The sequence below is a fragment of the Urocampus carinirostris genome, chromosome 11 (genome assembly GCF_059441175.1).
Source record: "Urocampus carinirostris isolate Australia breed hairy pipefish chromosome 11, RoL_Ucar_1.0, whole genome shotgun sequence".
Classification (NCBI taxonomy): Eukaryota; Metazoa; Chordata; class Actinopteri; order Syngnathiformes; family Syngnathidae; genus Urocampus; species Urocampus carinirostris.
In genome coordinates, this window is record NC_142359.1 from 7,910,031 (window position 1) to 7,931,794 (window position 21,764).

General features: G+C 41.8%; 1 protein-coding gene across 1 annotated transcript; it reads right to left on the reverse strand.

Annotated features, from left to right (window-relative positions):
- Positions 1–4,830: 4,830 nt before the first annotated feature.
- On the reverse strand, positions 4,831–7,531 carry tmem256 (transmembrane protein 256). The gene is made up of 4 exons (XM_088347698.1): positions 7,216–7,531; positions 7,103–7,140; positions 6,942–7,022; positions 4,831–5,056 (listed from the first exon to the last, which is right to left on the reverse strand). The coding sequence occupies exons 1-4, from the start codon at positions 7,292–7,294 to the stop codon at positions 4,913–4,915; spliced, it is 342 nt and encodes a 113-aa protein (XP_088203824.1). The 5' UTR covers positions 7,295–7,531; the 3' UTR covers positions 4,831–4,912.
- Between the last annotated feature and the right edge of the window lie 14,233 nt (positions 7,532–21,764).

The window sequence follows — 21,764 nt, forward strand, 5'->3', positions numbered from 1 at the left end:
AAACTGGTTGCCAGCCAATTGCAGGGCATGTTGGGAATGTAATACAACTTAAACTATTCCGTCTTTGTATTTGTTGTGAATGTAATCGACAGGGTTGGGTAGGGTTACTTTAACTGGATTACTTTCAATTACTTTTGGATTACACCAATACCAAACATGCTAATAAAAGACAAAAGAAACTAAATATGAATAAAATTACTAAATTTTGTGCAGGCTTGGGGAGTAACGGAATACATAGAACGGCAAAAATGATGTTGGCAAGCTGTTTGGATTTATTTTCATTTGGTTTCTGTCGCATTTTATGTTCGTTTTGCCGGAGATCAAAGAGATCAAAGCCAGGAGAGAAAGCTTACCACGTGTTGTGAGTCATCATTCTATTCATATTTAGTTTCTTTTGTCTTCTATTAGCATATTTGGTATTGGAGTAATCCAAAAGTAATTGAAAGTAATCCAGTTAAAGTAACCCTACCTACCCATCCCTGGTAATCGAACGGTAATGCACACCGTACACAAATCACTTTTGAACAGGTAACATGTTTATTTTTCCTTTTTCTACACAAATCGCTCGTATTAAAATGAAATGAAAGTGATCTGCATTTCTATAGCGCTTTTCAAGTCAATGACTTCCCAAAGCGTTTTACATTGTGCTTCACATTTCCCAATAGCGGCCGTGATCTGTGCAACCATATAAGGCGCTAACCTGCTTATTGGGGGTAATAGGGGGTTCAATGTCTTACCCAAGGACACTTCGACATGTAACACGGACAAGCCGGGATTCGAACTGGGATCCCTTAATCCTAAAACGATCGCTCTACCTCCTGAGCTACTGCCGCCCCACAATTAAAACTGTTATGCACTCTACCATAAAGCTTATTTCAGCACAATAAGCTTTATGGTAGAGTGCATAACAGTTATCAAAAGTGATTTATATACATTTATATATATATATATATATATATATATATATATATATATATATATATATATATATATATATATATAAGTTGTATTACATGCCCAACGAAGTGGTTTTTGTTATATGTTCGCCATTAATTTCCCCAAAAGTGATATAAAAGTGTGATAAAACAAGGTAAAAGTGCTTATAGTAGCTAGGGGATGCAAATCTCGGCAGGGATGCATTTCTTGGCACGCTCTTGCAGAAAAATCCATATACATTACAATTTATACATTAAAAATGAACAATTTTTTTATTTAAACGTATCATTTGTGACTAAAAGGCGTTTTTAAATACGCCCAAAAGGTTCAAGTTTGAACTAATATCAGGAAAAAAACATACAGATTTTTCTTGCACGTGTAGAATTAAATTGAAAAGATTTTAGAGGTGGAAAGGTTATTAGCATCTTATTTTCTCCTGACACTTTGTTCCCAGTTTGCGAAACTGGTAAAACACACACCTGCTTGAGCATAACTCTGTGGGCAAAATGTAATTACTTATATGTGCCACAAGATGTCAGCACGTAATCGAGAATACATGACCGGGTGTGAACTTGCACGCACAAAAATATTTGTAAAGGGACAGTGTGTATAATTTAGTGACTCCCTGTGGTACAAAACAAAGTTTCATTGATTTGAATACTAGGCAAACAAAAACATGAACTACAGGGTTGGGTAGGGTTACTTTAAGTTGGTTACTTTCAATTACTTTTGGATTACTCCAATACTAAATATGCTAATAAAAGACAAACGAAACTAAATATGAATACAATTATGACTCACTACACGTGGTAAGCTTTCTCTCCTGGCTTTGATCTCCGGCAAAACTAACATAAAATGCGACAGAAACAAAATCAAAATAAATCCAAACAGCTTGCCAACATTATTTTTGCCGTTCCATGTATTCCGTTTTTCCCCAAGCTTACACAAAATTTTGTAATTTTATTCATATTTAGTTTATTTTGTCATTTATTAGCATATTTGGTATTGGAGTAATCCAAAAGTAATTGAAAGTAATCCAGTTAAAGTAACCCTACCCAACCCTGATGAACTATTATACCATTGTTAGTTTTTATAAAACAAACTATGGGTTGATATATTTGTAATTTGTATTCTTCACCACTAAATTCCGCACCCTGCCCCTCGCTCGTACCAGACAACACAGTGCCATCTAGTGGTCAAATTACACAACGGGGCTTTTAAGGGACATAGTGCATTATTTTTCGCCACCTGGTGGTAAAAAATGTCATTGAAAAACAATATTGATTTGAATAACAATCAAAAATAAGCGTGCATTTTTTCTTAGAAATACTTGTAGGTAAGGATAATTATATTTATTTTACATAACCTGAGGCTCACCTATTGGGAGCTGACATGATTGTCCCCCATCTTGCTGCTAAGGGTATACTCAAAAAACAACAAAAATATGAAATGATGGGCAAAAAAAAATGTTGCTGTTCGGTCACTGTGAGTCTCCGTAGTTTGTAACTTTCCTTGTGCTTTGTAGCATACGTTGTTGGTTGAAGGACACAAAACAGCAACATCTATTGGTCAATTATTACACAGTGCCCCTTTAAGCATTTGGACTCGGATTTGTATCACTAACCAGAAAGGACGGTGCAGAATGATGACATTGGAAAGGGACGAGACAGACGTGCAGGTTGTTAAAAAAGTTCCAAAACAAAAATCCTTAATCCCACAAACGTTGCCGGTCAATTTTGGACAGTTTCAGAGTTCACCTCATGAATGAAAAATATTCCGATTATTCCTTCTTGTTACCTTTCTGATGTTATCAATTCCCTTCTTGCTTTATGCCCTTACATTAGCACTAAAGTTGATTGGAGGGGTTTACTACCGTTTTGAGATATATTCTTGTTTTGTTTTTTTCCTCTATTTGGGTGGTGTCTAAACCATGGCCTGGGAGCCACTTGTGGCCGCCATGTATGTACTTTTGGTCATCACTACTACTAATATTATTCATAATTAAGGTGCCCCACGACCCTACTGAGGATAAGCGGTGCAGATAATGGATGGATGGATAATTAATGTGCTGGAGTGTGTCGTAGAATGTTCTCGTTTGAGTATGTGTTAACAATGCCCAACTGAGTTGAAAGATCCCTTATGTTTTTCCGGTACTGTGCTTATATGCTTTTATCTTTCTTTTAGCAAAGCTGTTTGGGGCGGAACACATTAGGAGGCAGGAATGTGGGGACGAGGGGGTTGGAGAGTGATGATTGTCCCCGCATTTTCTTATTTGTGTAGCAACAAAAGTAATGAAAGGCCTGTTTCAAGTACAGCCCAACCCCCAAAATATGAAAAAAGAAATGTTTTTCCAAGCGCATCTAAAAAAATCATGCCCAAGAGCTTGACAGAGGCTGCAATGATGACACAAGCCAGAAGATGGCAGCAGAGAGTAAGACAGTTCCAAATTCCGTACAGCACCATTATCATTTAAATAAACAATCTGCCGTATATCTAAAGTATGAATTTATGGTATACTGTAAATTATTCCCCTACTAAAATGTCAGCTTGAGGTTTAAAAAAAAAAACCACCAAATATTTTAAAATACAATTCTTTTTTTAGTTAAATACACGGTAGAACCTTTTCATAAAATCTACTACTAATTAAAAAAATGCAATAGTTAAAAACAATCTGCATTGCATTTCCATCCTGCATCTTTTAGTATTCTTCTTTTTGAGGAAAAAAAAATTGACACCCTAGCAGCTTGTGGTGTCAAACTCCTTTTAACTCTGGGGCCACATGATAAAACAATCATTCTCTCGGGGGCCGGACTAGTAGATTAGAGAGAAAGAAAAGAGAAAGAAAGAAATAAGAGAAAGAGTTGGAGAGAAAAGGAGAGAGGGTGTGACAAAGAAAGAGAGGAGGGAAGAAAGAGGGAGAGAGAAAAGAGAGAGCGAGCGAGAATGTGAGAAACAAAAGATAAATAGTGAGAGAGGGGGAAAGAAATAAATCCAAAGAGAAATAGAGGAGAGAAAAATAAATAAGAGAAAGAGTTGGAGAGAAAAGGAGAGAGGGTGTGACAAAGAGAGAAGGGAAGAAAGAGGGAGAGAGAAAAGAGAGAGAGAGCTAGAATGTGAGAAACAAAAGATAGTGAGAGAGGGGGAAAGAAATAAATCCAAAGAGAAATAGAGAAGGAGAGAAAGAGAGAAAGAGAGAAGGGGAAAGCAAGAGAGAGAGAGAGAGAGAAGAGAAAGGGAAAAAAAGGAAGAGAGAGCAAAAGAAGGCAAAATTACAGAGAGAGAAAGGGAGGAAGAGGGAGACAGAAAGAGTGAAATACAAGTACAGCGTTTGTGAGAGGCACCTGGCTTTGGCAACATCAAGTGGACATATTTCAACCTGCAGCTCGTTTTTCTCTTGCGCTTCCCTCAGCGTTATCTCGCGGGCTGGATTCTATCCCTTAGTGGGCCTGATCCAGCCCGCGGGGCCACCTGTTTAACACCCCGGCCCTAGCTGGTCTTTTCGCCTTAAACACAGCAAAACATCACAATGTCTGCCCCAACTCTCACAAACTAGCGTGTCCAAACATGTGAAGTGTATATTTTTTGTTATTTGTTGTTGATGCGCCCAAGATTTGCTCTCACAGCCTCAGGTGTGATGATTTGAAATGAAAGAGGTCACATCCCATCCGTGCCCACTCAAGTGAAAACATCATCTATTTGGATGTTCGCTGGTGCCGACCATAATCTGAGTGGGTGCATGGGAGGAGTTCATGGTCAGTAAACGACAGTGTGTAACTGCAAGATATTGCAAAGTCCAGATGGGTTCCTGTGATAGAAGGTTGAATTGGGCTACCCATGCATTTTATCTAACCTAAACCGCCTCGGAGGAGGATAAAAAAGGCTCATTTTAAAACCTGATAATAACGTTCACTTTTATTCCCAAAAAGGCAAAATCTCATATGTATACATGCGTTATTACAAGGGGAAAAAAAACACATTAAAGCACTAGCGCCAGCCAGCCCACAATCAGCGCCATGCCCCCAACTGGGGCTACTTTGCGAAGGCCGGGGTCCCCAGTTATGGCTTGGTGGTACAGAGATCCGCAGAACATCCCCATGCCAGCGATCAAAAGCGTTCCGGCCTTTATGGTGACGAAAGAGAGGAAATGTTTAGATGAAGCAAAGAAAAGTTGACAGCTGTCAAAGACGGATGCCAAAAAAACGTCTCCCTCTCTAGTGAAAAAGCACAACTTTTGGATGATGACATGTCAAGTCATGTTTATTTGTGACACCCTCGATCACAAAGAGTCTCAAAGGGCTGCAGAGATCACAGACTATTGCAAACTAAAGACTATTATTACACCATCCCCTGATTTAAAACCTACATGAGGGCAAGGAAAAACTCAAAAACCTCAACATGAGGAAAATGAAGAAACATTGAGGTAGTCACCAACTGTATGTAACATCCTACATGCCGTCATTTCTTTGAGTAAATATTGTGTAAATTATAACTATAACCTTATCCTCCTTGTTTTATAACCTTATCTTCTTGGTTTCTTTCTTTACCTCACTGTGAATGTGTGAAACTGGAGTGTCATGCCGAATGTCACAATATGTTAACCCATTTTGTAACAATGACAATAAAGGTATATTCTCTTGTATTCTATTCTACTTCCAGGATGACCAGGCTGCAATGGATGTTGCAATAACAAATAATACACAGATATTCTCAACATAAAATATAGGTTATTCATATACTATAGAATAGAAGTGTGTTTTAAGCCTAGATTTAAACAGTTCCACTGAGGTTGCAGATCGAATCTCAGGGGAAGAGCATTCCACAGCCCTGGGGCCTGAATGACATGAGTTGCAATCCATGCGAAGGTGCTCCCACTTTATACACCTGGAGATATTTTGGTGTGCTTGTTTTTTCTTACATTAACCATATGCTGTACTTCCCAGACTATAAGGCACACCTACAAAAGTCTTTTTGTAAAAACAGTTTCATATATAAGGCGATCCAGATTATAATGCACACCTGCACAAACAGTCCTCCGTAAATCTTGACTATGAGTATGAAATACAAACATCAGTTAGAATTTGAATTCTTGGATTGAAAATAAACTAACATGAAACCACTGAAATGAATTGATTTATTTATAAACGGTTACCTTATGTATTAACATTTCATTGTTATTATACATTCCTAATTTGATTGACCTATTTCCAACACCAACAAAAATTAGATGGATAGATAGATAGATAGATAGATACTTTATTCATCCCTGTAGGGGAATTCACACTTCCAGCAGTATCCTTGTGTTAAAAAATAAAATAATAAAATAAAGATATAGAAGACAAAAATACCCATTATAACGTTTTGCTATCGAGTATTTAAATAGTGCTACGGAAAATACACACTGTAATAAAAATAGGGTAATATGCAAATGTGGGGGTGGGGTTTAATGCGGGCTTTTACACCCCCGGGTGGAGTTAAAGGGCCTCATGGCATGAGGAAGAAATGATCTCCTCAGTCTTTATGCAAACGCATTTCACATATAAGGGCACCAAATTGTAAAGTGCATCTGCAAAAACAGTCCTCTGTAAAACTTGACTATTAAATACCATTAAAAGAAAATTCCTGTAAGACTTAGGAAGAAAATAAAAATAACTTATTACATTGTACATACAGTACTAAAGTTATGAAACCACTAAAAGAAATTGATTAAGTCATAAATTGTTACCGTATGTGATACCATTACATCGTAATCATACATTTCCAATTTGATTGACCTTTTCCAACTTCTCAAGGTTCCTTAATTTTCCTCATGTTGGGGTTTTTTTCCTTGCCCTCATGTAGTTTTAGATCAGGGCAGGGTGTAATAATAGTCTGTGGTTTGCAATAATCTGTGGTCCGTGCAGCCCTTTGAGACTCTTGTGATTAAGGGCTATACAAAGAAACATGATTCGAATTGTACATTATATGTATAATTAACTTGTTCTCAGTTTCTTGAAAACATCACTTACCACAGCAGGTTTGCTGGAGTGGGCAGCACCCAACAGAGCCAGGCTGTGGTAGAAATGGTATTTGTTGGCTGTTTCAAATAGCTGCACAAACACAAATAGGGCTTTCAGACGAGCTGTCCTTGAAAAATAACACATGCATAACAATATAAATAGACTCATACCACTCTCTGGTAATCATCGGGATCTTTGTTTTTAAAACCTGCACAAAAATCAAACATGAAATGTCAAGAAAAGCAGATATATAGTAGCGGTATTGCTGAATCCAAACTGGTACCGTGAGCCCCGTAACCCCCAAGTGCAACCGCTGAAGCACCGGAAAAAGCAGCGAGTCGGCGGACAAGAGCGGTCATCATCGCGGTGCACGGAGCTTCTAGACCACCGGAAGACAAGCAAATATGTTGCCTTCACGTACTGCCGTCGCGCCACTTAAATGCCCTGTAGTGCCGTTTCATAAACTCTGAATAAAGTTTGTAATCCTCTGCTTTGTAAAAGATGGATTGATACACTTCTATGTGTACTTTAAACATCTAAATAAAGCCAACAGATGCCTTTGATAACATTGACAGCGTAATTTCACAAGGTTTAAAAGCATCACGTCGTCAAAGCTCACTCATACTTCCGGTATTACGATGATATTCAGGGAAGCGGAAATCAACAGTCCTTTCAAATTAAAATTCATGAAATGAGACTAACCTTGAAGGTTTTTTTCCTTTTCAATACAATTATCTATTTGTTGTGCGCCTATTTGTGAATCACGGATGCGTTCAACATCTAACAAATGCTAACATTTGAAAGTACTTAACGAAAAACAAACACATTTGACCTCATCAGGGTAGATTGTAGATAAACAAATTTATCACACTGCGCTTTGTTTAAGAACCACACTTGAAATGTATTATTCATATAATGCCCGCATTATTGTCCTGCATTTTCCTCAGTATGAATAATTAAAGTCTCCAAACTGCACCAACAAAGTGATGCGGAGGGCTTATCAAACTTATTATTGCGCAATTGTTTGCAAATTGAAGGAAATGTGGGGGGGGCAATATGACCTTTGTTGTAGGGGGTTGTGTATTTGATCTGTTTCGTCGACAACCTATTAAGGGGGCATTAACTCCCGCAAATAGCTTGCCACATAGAGGCGCTGTCGTGCTAATGTGTTTGTCAGAATGAAGAGTCCTCCACCAAGCGAGCCTTTTTCTAACATCTTTGAAGAAGCATGAAAAACAAAGCCATTTAATTAACACATTTTAATGAGTGCAGGATTAGAATCAGGCTCGGTATGAGTCATGGGCCGTCACTGATGACTGTTTGTGAAAAAAAGGGTCTTTGTTCATCTATTCATTTTCTCTGCGGTGCTGACTCAGTGTTTGGACTAACACGTTTCAATAGAACTTTTGCGATTACTTTACTCGGTAAACGATTATTGCAACACCTTAATCATAACATTTGGTAACTTAACTGCCGTTATTACGAGTTCGTTATGACATTGTTCTGCAACTCAATAAATGCAGATCACCACTTATGAATTTCTCGGACAGTTGAACACCTCTGCATCATCTGTGTTGTCAAATACAACCCTCTATTCACCTGAATTATTATCTGGAGGGTGGGCGTGTTTATATTTTCCTGAATATAGTTTTGATGAGAGCGGCACGGTGGATAGCGTGAAGCCCCATGGTGCAGAGGTTCGGGGTTCAAGTCCAGCCATCTCAGCCTCCCAGTGTGGAGTTTGCATGCTCTCCCCATGTGTGGGTTTCCTTCGGGCACTCCGGTTTACTCCCACATTCCAAAAACATGCATGTCATGTTAACTGGCTTGTCCAAATTGTCCCTATCTGTAAATGAACCTGTACGTTGTCTGTCTCTGTGTGCCCTGCGACTGGCTGGCAACCAGTTCAGGGTGTCCCCTGCCCATTGCCCGAAGTTAGCTGGGATCGGCTCCAGCACCCCCGCGACCCTACTGAGGATAAGCGGTGCAGATAATGGATGGATAGTTCTGGTGGCGTCGTATCAAAGTACAGAATATGGGTGTGCTGAATCCTTCCTCATTTAGATATTCAAACTACCATATATCCTAGCATCTAAGTCGAATTTACACCTAAAAAATAGAATACTCAAATCAGGGTGTTATATTATAAGCGCATATTTATAGCGATTGTGTCTGGAACCAGGAACGGAGACGGGAACCCAATTGCGTTAGTTTCTTAGTTTTATTTGAAAAGAGACGTAAAAGCTGGCACCCACGATCCAGTGATTGTTGATTGTTGGGAGTAGGTCGCTCGGGACGCGGAAGTAGCACTTCTCTGGCGAGAGATAGCGGTGTAGAAGAGGGAAAAGCAGGTCGGGTTACCGGGGCGCAGGAGCAGAGACGTGATCAAACGTAAACAGGTCGAAGCCGGGAAACGTACGGAAGTCAAAAACAGGGAGTCAGGTTCGGAAGGCTTGCTTTAGCGGAAGCTGAAGGTTTGCAACGATCGGACGCCGGTAACAGGGAGCCGTGGGGTTTAAAAAGTGGCAAGGAGCCAATCAGCGACCAGGGTTGTTGGCGCCACCGGGGCAGCCGCAGGTGCCCCGAATCAGTAATCATGACAGAATGATAGGTGGCACGTGGGAAGAAGGCATTGCTTTTAACATCCAACCAGAGGGATATCCATGGAGCAAATGTGAGCACAGACTTTACAGTAAACGTGCTGAATTTTTGTCTTTTTATTTGTAAAATAGTTTTTGCAATACACCATGCCTGGAGAAAAAAAAAGAAAAACTTCTTGAGCCCCGGAAATGGAAAATGGATATGGAGTGTCTCGTGTAAGGGTTCTCTAGCAAGCTCTCAAGATTGCACAAGCCAATAAATATGAAGGGTTCACTCTTTCCATAAGTTTGTGTAAATGTAAATGTAAATGGCTATTTTGAAGCAGTTTTTGTCATGATTGCCCATTGCCTTCCCCTGTGCCCGCTCGTTCGGCGCCAGCTGCTGCTCGTTGCCTGATTAGCTTCCCTCCTATTTAAATTCAGTGCTCTCATTCACTCCTTCTCAGTCCGTCAACAAATCTCCGCACATGCAAAGCAAGCATTTTTGACTATGTCTCCCGTTCTGTTCCCGAACCATCCTGTATCCGGTATCCAGTATCGATCCCGTCAGTCCCGTATCATGTATCCTGTATCGATCCCTGATCCAAGCCCCGTCATCCTGTATCCTGTATCAATCCGGTCTGACCAGTCCCGTTCGGTATCCTGCTCGTTATCGATCCCGTCTGTTCCGTATCCTGTATCGATCCCTCATCCAAGCCCTGTTATCCTGTATCCGGTATCGATCCCATCTGTCCCGTCCTGTCCAGTATCCTGCACGTTATTGATCCCGTCTGTTCCGTATCCTGTATCGATCCCTGATCCAAGCCTCGTTATCCTGTATCCGGTATCGATCCCGTCCGTTCCATACTGTGTATCCTGTATTGATCCCTGATCGAGCCCTCTATCCTGTATCCGGTATCGATCCCGTCTGTCCCACCATGTCAAGTATCCTGCTCGTTATCTATCCCGTCTTTCCCGTATCCTGTTTTTTGTATCAATCCCTGATCCAAGCCCCGTTATCCTGTATCCGGTATCGATCCCGTCTGTCCCGTCCTGTCCGGTATCCTGCTCGTCTGCCCCTGGCTTCCTGTTTTCCCGCACCTGACTTCTCTGCCCCGATTCTTCTGCCCAGCGATCGCCGAATCGCTGGCGTATGTGTTCCCGTGCATGACTGCTCCGCTTCCGTAAATAAAGCTTGATTTGAAAACGTTACGCGTTTGGGTCTACCGTCTGTTCGGGTTCTGACAGTTTTATAGGGTCACTTTTATGAAAATATATGTTTTTTGGGTGACTAGGTAGTTACTTCCAGAGTAACACACTACTTTAAGTTGTCATTAAACTGGGGATAACCAAATCCCTTTTTAAATCAAGTAACTAGTAAAATGGTTTTTCCCCCAGTATCAGTATTGTCAAATGCCACTGGCTGTCAATGCTGAGGTCCAGCTAACTGAAGAGCGGGAAGATGCTTTACACCAAAAAACAGCGACAAGATGATGAAGGTGCTGTCTCTGAGTCAGATCAGGAGGATTCTCCTGCTACTTGTAACCATGGCAACCAGTTCTGTCTGTTTCATGTGGGGGAGAAAGCCTGGAGAGGGATGGGCGCCGCAAAGCTGTACTTGCCCAAGACACACCATAGTGGTTCCCCTACAACCCTGGTGGTTAAAGATCCATAAACCGCGAACTACAAAATGTACCTAATCCCTTTTTTTCCGGTGATGCAAAAAGCATCGAACACTGGTTATATTCTCCCTTCAGAAAACAGTTCTTACGTATTTTTCTTTCTACTTCATAAAAAGCCCAGGGTTATTTCGAAAATCCATTTCCCACGTCAATAGCTACACCGCATTGTGCCGTGCGATGAAAAAGAAATCAAAGGGTTGAGATGTTTATGATCTATTAGATCGTTGTGAGGACTTACAGACGTTGAAAATGAAGTAAAATCGTGCACCTCACGCCTACGTGTCACAGCCTTTGCGTCAGTACCTCATGTCATTCCAGCGCTCTCAGCCAAGAAGAAATTTGGTTGCAGGAAGAGGCAGCAGAGACGGCCCTGTCCACTGACATTTTGTCTCGGGATGCACAGGCTGCTGTGTGCAAAGAGAAACGACACCAGTCATCGGCGTAAACACAAACACTCACACGTGACCGAAACAGCCTCCAGAATGTTAACTTCCATAACGACAACATGGTGTTCTTTTAATGAAGTACTGTACAGTGTTACTTCTTTATGTGTATTTTATGAAGCACAATTTAAATACTCTAGATCAACACTTTACATTGGGTATTTATGTATTATATTCCTTTTACAGTGGAACCTCGGTTCTCGACTTTAATCCGTTCCAGAACCCTGTTTGAAAACTGATTTGTTCAATCACCGAAGTCATTTTTCATATCAAAAATAATGTAAATCGTTTTAATCCGTTCCAACACCCTGAATGTTTACCATGAATGTTTAACGTAAACATGAAGCTAACCCAGGCTAATCGTGCGTCTGCGTTATCGTAATCTTCCGTACAAAAGATTACGCTAACATGAACGTGTAAAAATAAAAAAATCAGGTCGTTTACAAGTCATTTAGCACCCGGGTCTCCACAACAAGTGGTGAGCGGTTCATTGGAAAAGGGGCTCCATTCCAACACCCTGAATTTTGGGCTCAGTTCCAACATCCTGAATGTTTACCTGAATGTTCAACGTAATCATAGAGCTAACCCAGGCTAATCGTACGTTCACGTTATTGTAATCTTCCGTACGAAAGATTCCGCTAACATGAACGTGTAAAAATAAAAAAAAAGGATAAATAAAATAATTATGAATAGGATTTCTCACCTTTGTGGTGGTCAGCAGAAGCCATGCTGTATTCCCTAGCAAGATCGGAAACTCGCAGACCTCTTTCATATTTAGCTATTATGTCTTTCTTAAAGGCAATAGTTTTACGAACAACTTTTCTTTTTTCACCTGTAGCAACTTTGCTACTTGCACCGACCTTCTCCGGAGGCATAATTAGGGGCTAAAACACTCTGTTCACCGATATTAAAAGAAGCAAAAAGAAGCAAGTGCGCACGTGATAAGAGTTGGTCACGTGGGGTGGGGGCGATCTACACGATCTCCACCCGTACACTGCTCAGCATCGCATCCTAGCGTACGCACACTCACGCATTACCGGGGTTCGAACTCTGATTTTTTTGACCGAACAACGAAGCAAGAATTTCTCGAAATTTTTGGTCGAACTCCGATTTGTTCGAACTGAGAGGCGTTCGAAAACCGAGGTTCCACTTTACTTTATTATACAGGAAGTACGACCATATTAGTCCTGTGCTCAAGTTGCTGCACTGGCTTCCTGTCGCTCAGAGAATATACTTTAAAACAGCTCTGCTGCTGTATAAGTCTCTTCATGGTCTAGCACCAAAGTACATCTGTGACATGTTGGTCCCATATGAACCATCTCGGACCCTGAGAACCTCAGGGACAGGCCTTCTGCTGGTGCTCAGAGCCAGGACTAAACAGGGTGAAGCTGCGTTTCAGTTCCATGCATAGTCTTCCTGATGACGTCAGACAGGCGTCTACTCTGACAATGTTCAAGTTCAGGCTGAAAACAGCTCTGTTCAACTGTGCATACAACTGAAAGGGTTCTATCTGCACTCGTCACTTTTACCTTATTTTAATTCATTAATTTTATCATGTTTTATCTGTGGTTTTAATGCATTTTAAAAACCACATTTTAAATTTTCAATGTCTTTTATTGTGTGTTTTTAACCTGTCTGCCATTTCTGTAAAGCACTTTGAATTGCCTTGTGTATGAATTGTTCTATACAAATAAACTTGCCTTGCCTTGCCTATTGTTTTATTTTCAACACAAGGATACTGCTGAAGTGTGAATTATCTACAGGGTAGAATAAAGTATCTATCTATCTATCTATCTATCTATCTATCTATCTATCTATCTATCTATCTATCTATCTATCTATCTATCTATCTATCTATCTATCTATCTATCTATCTATCTATCTATCTATCTATCTATCTATCTATCTATCTATCTATCTATCTATCTATCTATCTATCTATCTATCTATCTATCTATCTATCTATCTATCTATCTACAAGCTTAATTCATTCATGTTTTGTGCTCGGAGCTCGAATTGGTCGTGTAATGTGCTCATTTTTCTGATATGAAATGATCAGATAGTAATTGGTCTCCTCTCGTCATCTCAAAAGCATACAAGTGAACCCTAAATAGTAATAGATCACATTGTCATGATTACTGATGTGACTCAGCTGTGCCCGCTCTTTTGGCGCCAACTGCTCTGAGTTCTGATTGGCTTAGGATCAGTATTTGAACCCAGTCCTGTCTGTCCCCTTTTGTCAGTCTGTCTGCGAACCTCAGTGAACACTAGGCAAGCCTTTTTCGACTCTTACTTCCACCAGTCCTGTTTTTTGCTCCCGTCTGTCCCCGGCTTCGACCCGTTTTTGATCCTCACCACGTCTGCTCTCCCGTCCCGGCTTCCGCCCTCTTTTTGTCCCCGACTGCGTCTTCTCTCCTTTTTCTGGCTCGCTTCCGACCCCGACCACGTTTTTCACTCCATCTGTCCGATATCTGCTCGAGAAATTGGTATCGATCTCGTCGGCCTCTGGCTTCCTGCCATTCCACGCCAGACTGCTGCCTTACGTCTTCCGCCCAATGATCGCCGAATCACTGGCATTTGGGTTAACGTGCATGACTGCCCCATTTCCCCTAAAATAAAATATTGTGTGAGATGTTACGCATTTGGGTTCTCCTCCTGTTCCGGTTCTCGACATATACATATAGATATACATACACACACACACCTTTATATTGTGCTTCAGATTTTAGACAACTGTTGGGCAAGCGCAAAGATCACAAGCATACAAACACATAGACACACTGATCTGCAGTTTTAGCAGGCTCCCCACGTCGCCGCGCCAGCATAATAATTAGCAGCCTGCTTAAGCTCATCTGCATGGCTCTTCAAAGGAGATCAATGCAAATAGATGCGCCACTGGCACCAATTAGGCGCAAAATGTCCGTCTTCCATCTTTGGAAACTCTTTTACTTTGAGAAGGAGGGGGAAGGGGGTAGAACTGCATCGTTCCTGATCGCTTCATTCATGTGCACATTGGGAGTATAGACTGTTAGTATGATAGTTTTATAGAGTTCTCAAATAGAGGTACTAGCAAGCGTGTAGTTTTGGCAAGGGTAAGAGGGACATTTCCCAATATCGAGAAATCCTTCTTTTGTTTTCACAAATATTATGCAATCACTTTTAAAAATGTCCCCTCCAATGTCAAGATCTAATCTTCCGTCCTTAGGTACTAGCATGCGTACCTTACACTATAGAGCAGGCATTGAGTTAAAACATATGGAGAGGGTCCAGGCTGGAGGGAAAAAGCTGAATCTTGATCCATGACTTTGGCAATGTATGAAGAAAATAAAAGACAGTCCAATTTTTCTCATATCTCATCTTATCTCATTAGCTGCACCGCTTATCCTCAGTAGGGTCGAGGGGGTGCTGGAGCCCATCCCAGCAATCATCGGGCAGTGGGCAGGGGACACCCTGAACTGATTGCCAGCCAATCGCAGGGCACACAGGGACAGACAACTCGCTCGCTCATTCACACCTAGGGACAATTTGGACCGGCCAATCCACCTGAAATGCATGTCTTTGGTATGTGGGAGGAAACCCACGCAAACACGGGGAGAACATACAAACTCCACATAGGAAGTCCAGTAGCTGGATTTGAACCCACACAGGAGGTTCCCAAGACCTTAGAAGTGTGCCGCACACGCGCTAACCACTGCGCCGCCATGCTGGCCCTTTTCTCATATCATCACTGATATTTCAAAAATATGTACCTCATTATTGGACATTTTTATCATTTTTTGTGCAGATTTGCACTTGTATCATTGTAAACATTCAACTCGTGCAAAAAACAGGAAATAGATATTTTAAGAATAGCAGCGATGCTGTACAATTGTTTATAAATAAGCATGTGGACATCAACATCTACATTTTAAACAGTATTGCCTCAATTAATCGCGCTTAAGGGAGGGGTGAAAACTCCTACAAACCGTGAAAACCTGCTAAATAGATATCTTTTTTTAAATTCCTTTTTTAAAAAATGTAATACTCAAGAACAAACTCATTTTACAGGCTAAAGTATTAATAGAAAAGTATTGTACTTGTCATGATTACTGATGTGACTCAGCTGTGCCCGCTCTTTTGGCGCCAACTGCCGCGGGTTCTGATTGGCTCCCTGTCACTATTTGAAATCAGTCCTGTCAGTCCCCTGTGGTCAGTCCGTCTGCGAACCCCAGTGTATACTAGGCAAGCCTTTTTCGACCCTGACTCCCACCTATCCCATTTTTGCTTCCGTCTGTCTCTGGCTACGACCCGTTTTGCTTCTGACCATGTCTGCTCTCCCGTCCCGACTTACGACCCGTTTCTGACCCCGACCACGTTTTTGCTCTCCTGTCCCGGCTATCGACCTGTTTTTCTGTCCTTGACACCGCCATCGCTCACTACGGAAGACCTGTCACGTCCAGAACAAAGGGTAGACCCAATCGCGTAACGTTTCTCGCAAGTTTATTGATAGAAAGAGGAAGGACAGCGTCCGCGATCCGGTGCTTGCTGAACGCGGGAAGCAAGCCGCTCACACAATCAGATCGAGATCCGAATACGGAAGTGGATCTTGCGGAGCGGGATATGGCGGTGTCAAGGACGGAAAAAACAGGTCGCTAGCCAGGACAGGAGAGCAAAAACATGGTCGGGATCAAAAATGGGTTGTAAGCCGGGACGGGAGAGCAAACGTGGTCGGGATCAAAATAGGTGGTAGCCGGGGACAAACGGGGATATCAAGAACGGACGGGTGGAAAAACGGGTGCAAAAAGCGGGACTGATGGGAGTCAGAGTCAAAATGCTTGGCTTGTAACAACAGAGGTTCGCTGACGGACTGACAACCTTAGAGTGAAAGGACTGGGCTTAAAAAGGACAGGGAACCAATCGGGTAGCCCACAACGGCTGGCGCCAAATGAGCAGGCACAGGTGATCCAAATCATCATGACAGGAACCTAGGATATGTGATAAAAAGAAAGTGCTTAGTGGAGGGCCTTTAGACAAGTTGGACTTTCCTACTTGTAGGGTTCTCTCCCTGTCTTTCTGGAAAGTTCAAAGTCCATTGATGTCTTCTCTCCTTATTTGAGTGTTTTTTTTTAACATTGTCAGGATTACTGAGGTGAGTCACCTGTGCCTGCTCCTTAGGCGCCAACTGCCTCGGACTCTGATTGGCTCCCTGTCCCTATTTAAACCCACTTCTTTCTGTCACCTGTTTTTAGTCCGTCTACGAATCTCAGTGTACTCTCTGCAAGCTTTTTTGACCCTGACTCCCACCTGTTTTTTGATCCTGACCACGTCTATTCTCCTCTCCTGGCTTTTGACTCATTTCCGATCCCGACCTGGTTTTTGCTCTCCTGTCCCGGCTACTGACCCGTTTTTTCCGTTCCCAACACTGCTATCGCTCGCCACGGAAGTCCCACTTCCGCGTTCAGAGCAACCTGCTTCCCGCTTCCAGCAATCACCGGATCGTGGGGGCAACCCTTTCCTTTCTTCCAATAAAACTGAGAGAAACGTAATGCAAGTGGGTCCTGTCTCCGTTCTGCTCTTGACAAAATATTTTACCAGAAAAATCATCCGCAATATGAAAAAAAAGGATATAGAAACCCAGGCTGCACGAGAAGATCTCAATTCCGGGAACCCGAAATAACTTTTTGATGGTGTCTAAATTCCCAAATGAGCTGCAATATTGATGAGGCGTGTCTTGACCAGCGCAGCGCCCTCATTTAACGGCACGCCATTTGCAGTCGGTGTAATGGAGGCGAAAACGAGGGCAGGTTTTACATTCCTAGCAACGGGCTTCCATACATCGCAAGCGCTTCAATTAAAAGGCCACTCGGGCTGGATATTTTCATTCCCCTTTTATTTCCCCCTCGAAATTAGCGTGCCCTCGGATTTGTCTCGGCAGCACTTTCAAAACAAAAGGAACGAAAAATCGTCCAGCTAATTTACTACATTAAAAGTAAGTCCTGGACTTTGCCAAAGCTTGCCCGTTGAGCTGGAATGATTTGTTTGCCAGCTCGGGAAGTAGAAGTTCAGTTAAAACAGGGGGATGCGGCGGGGGGGTGATTATGCAAGCGAGCGTGCTGTCTAACCGCCTTAATAAACATCCTAAACAGGCCGGCCTCTCGTGCGATGACAACCCTTTAGGTGGCAGCGGTGCCGTCGTGGGCGTGCTTGGGGAAAGGTAAATTAGGCCGAGGGAAAACGAGCCTTCTTGCAAACTGAAAGGTTAATGGTTTTTGAAGATTGCGGTGAGGAGCATTTGCAAACGCAAATTACCCGACGGAGGGTCTGAATCGACGTCTATTCGCCAGGACGTGTGAAAAAGACCTACGAACACAAAGGGGGTCTGCAACTCGGGGACAGGACACAGACCCCAAAATATGTTAGTATTAAATTACGTTGTGGTGTTGTTTGAAAAATTGCTTCGGGGACTAGTGCAGCGATTTAATAAATTACATTTCTCTACCCGAGTTTTGGGACTAATAAAACCAAGCAAATGAATCTAAGATTGAGGCAACTGTTTCGATATACCCGTGAGGCTTCATTCAACACTTTTTGCGTCAACTTTTAACATCAAAAGGTGTTGTGGCAAGCCTCAACTCTCATCATCTCATTAGCTGCTGCGCTTATCCTCAATAGGGTCGCGGGGGTGCTAGAGCCCATCCCAGCAATCATCGGGCAGTGGGCAGGGGACACCCTGAAGTGGTTGCCAGCCAATCGCAGGGCACACAGGGACAGACAACTCGCTCGCTCATTCACACCTAGGGACAATTTGGACCGGCCAATCCACCTGAAATGCATGTCTTTGGAATGTGGGAGGAAACCGGAGCGCCCGGAGGAAACCCACGCAAGCACGGGAAGAACATACAAACTCCGCACAGGAAGTCCGGTAGCTGGATTTGAACCCGCACAAGAGGTTCCCAAGACCTTAGAACTGTGCTCAACTCTATTGGGCTAAAATATAAAAGCAATAATTTGAAATGAGTTGTAGTGATTCAGAAAGGAAACAAACTTGTCTCTACCATTAATCTACACTGGTAAATTTTGATTGTATGTATGGAAAGTGTCAGGACCAGAACGGAGACGGGACCCACTTGCGTTGTGTTTCTCACAAGTTTTATTGGAAGAAAAGGAAAGTGTCGCGCCCACGATCCAGTGATTGCTGGACGCGGGAAGCAGGTCGCTCTGCACGCGGAAGTGGATCGTCCGTGGCGAGTGATGGCGGTGTCGGGAACGGAAAAACAGGTCAGTAGCCGGGACAGGAGAGCAAAAATGGGTTCGGAAGCGAGTCAGAAGCCAGGAAAGGAGAGTAGACGTGGTTGGGGGACAAAAAGAGGTCGAAATCCGGGACGGGAGAGTAAACGTGGTCAGGATCAAAAACAAGTTGAAGCCGGGGGACAGACAGGAGCAAAAAACGGGACAGGTAGGAGTCAGGGTTGAAATAGGCTTGCCTAGTGTTAACTGAGGTTCACAGACGGACTGATGAACGGGGACAGACAGGAGTGGGTACGAGTACTGATCGGGAGCCAATCAGAGTCACTTGGCGCCCAAGGAAAAATTAACAATATGAATCACGACCGAAAGTGGTATACTAGTATGCTATTTTATTGTTTACAGATTTTGTTTTTTTTTTCTCCTTGTGGGTATTACACACCGGGATCTTTTTGTTATTCGCGTACAGTTTAGCCTCAAATCAGTGGCATGAATGAAGGTTAAATTTAGCACGGTTTAGTTACTATGGTGATCCATTCTCTACCTGTTCCAGACCAAGCTAATAACCAGGCTGAAAAAAATCCCATTGATAAATCTAATACTTCTACTGTCAATTGTGTGACAAATTAATAGGTTTTATAGCGTTTCCACTGTCTTTTTTGATGCGTTTTCGGCAGTGGCTCAGGAGGTAAAGCACTCGTCTTGGGATCAAGAGATCGCAAGTTCGATTCCCGGCTCCTCCGTGTTACATGTCGAAGTGTCCTTGGGTAAGACACTGAACCCCTAATACCCCCAAAAAGCAGATTAGCGCCTTACATGGCTGCACGGCCGCTATTGGGAAATGTGAAGCACACTGTAAAGCTCTTTGGGAAGTCTTGACTTGAAAAGCGCTATATAAATGCAGATCATTTCATTTCATTTTTATAAAATATCCTGTGCTAAAATTTTACAAATATGCTATATTGTCATTTATTTAAAATCTATTGACTGTTAAATTGCAACAGGCACTATTCAGTAGGTTGATTACTGTCAGATCATGTTTTTTATGCTATACTAATTAAGAATGCTTGTCAATTTGCTATGAGAGCATTGATTGCTATGTATATTATTACTGTTTTAAGATTTCTAAAATTTTACCTCAAATCTTGCAATGTGGGTATCAATGAAGTCTTTGACTTGAGTAATATGGTGCATATCTGTCCTACTCCCATTTATCTATTACTTTATCAAAAAGGCTTGCTCTTCTTTTGAATTGGTTCTGGATGAGGTAGCCCTAGTTATTAGAAGAGTATTTAGAAATGACAGTCTCCCATGAACAGGGCAGACCTATTGGCTTTAAGAGTTGACCGTCTCATTGTAACGTATACATTCTTTGATAGTCAGGCTTCTGGTTCCAAGAATACATACCCAGGCAATCTCTCCTTGGATCCCATCCATCACTGGTTTCCCTTTTTTCAGGTGGAGGACCAGCTACTTCCCTGGGGTCATAGACTAGCTTGGTGGGCAAATTCCATGTCAGACACCTCATGTAATGACCTCGATTGTTCACTGTCATCTAAACTGAAGGCACTTACTAGCTTGCAGAATGTTCTTGTATTTCATTTTGACTTGCTAGCAATATGCTCTTTTTGGTCAATACGTTTTTTTCTTTATAAAGGATCAATAAATTAAAGAAAAACAAACAAAAAACAATAAAGGGTTAACACTGACACATTTGTTTGCGCTATATGGTATTTCCCAACTAAAATCCACTTTTACTTGCCCCTATTCGAATTAAGATGTACAAACATATATTGGTTGGCTTGAGAAGTAACATTATTAGTACTTTAATAATCATTATAGCAGTTTGAGTAAAGTCCTGTGTACATTTCAGATATTTTCATTACTTACTCATCGAGCTGGTCCAATATTGTCTGCCAGACTTTTTTCTCTTTCCATAATAAGTGATTGTTTTTTTCTTAGTTTCTTTTGCATCTTAAAACTCCATAAGGAGCTATTTTTCGGCGGCCGTAAAAAAATGGTATGTGACATCTTCCCATTTCCCAATCCAGGATTCTGAGAGGGATCCCGTGGGCCTATTTAGAGGATGCTTTGAACGCGTCCTTATCCCAACAATCTACAACAAGTTTGACATAGTAGATGCATAGTGAGGCAAGCAATACTCTTGCCTCATGGCAGAGGGCGATAGACCAAATTCAGATTTGGCGCACTCCTCAGCCCCCCAAAATATAATTAGTGATAGTATTAGCAGGCTATCAGCTATCCAAGCCTTCCAGTAATTTTTCTGTCGCATGGACTTTTCTCATAATGGAAGATTGCTTATTTGTTGATGTTTTATTTAAAAGGAGCAGAACATTAACTTTATTTATAAGGTAAGACAATAAAAAATGTTTTTCTATATTACATTTATGTATTGCTTTTATTGCTCCGCCAATCAAATGATGAATAACAGAATGAAGGTTGATTTATTGAGAAATCTGTGCCTCACCCAACACAAACCTCACTGCAAGTCTCTGATTATATCTGTGTTTTTGTCACGATTTTGTAATTTTTATTATATTATTTTTGCATGTCTTACCAAGAGATTTATGGAAGTCCACATTTACTTGAAAGACTTTGTAAAAGCCTTTTTAATCAATATTTCTCCATACCTAAGGACAACAAATCCTCCCTGAAGTTTAGATTATCAGCAAATTGATCAAATTTGACTCAGTTTTAATGGTATTTTGCCTGTCATTGCTGCGGTCTGGTGCACCTCCTGCCACCAGGGGGCGACAAACAGGTTTTAAATTGGGACAGGTGTGTCTAATGATTAAACACCTGTCCGTAATTATCCTGGCCCTTCATAAGGAAATTTTGGACAGCACACATTGTCAGGTCATATTACTTTCCTCATTGCTGCAT

What these genes read in the sequence shown, in the direction of transcription:
- tmem256 (XM_088347698.1), bottom strand. Translation starts at nt 7,294, where the DNA reads ATGATGACCGCTCTTGTCCGCCGACTCGCTGCTTTTTCCGGTGCTTCA. An exon ending in CCGATGATTACCAGAGAGTG is followed by an intron (nt 7,023 to 7,102) that starts GTATGAGTCTAT and finishes GTGTTTGTGCAG; the next exon opens with CTATTTGAAACAGCCAACAA. An exon ending in ACTCCAGCAAACCTGCTGTG is followed by an intron (nt 5,057 to 6,941) that starts GTAAGTGATGTT and finishes GTCACCATAAAG; the next exon opens with GCCGGAACGCTTTTGATCGC.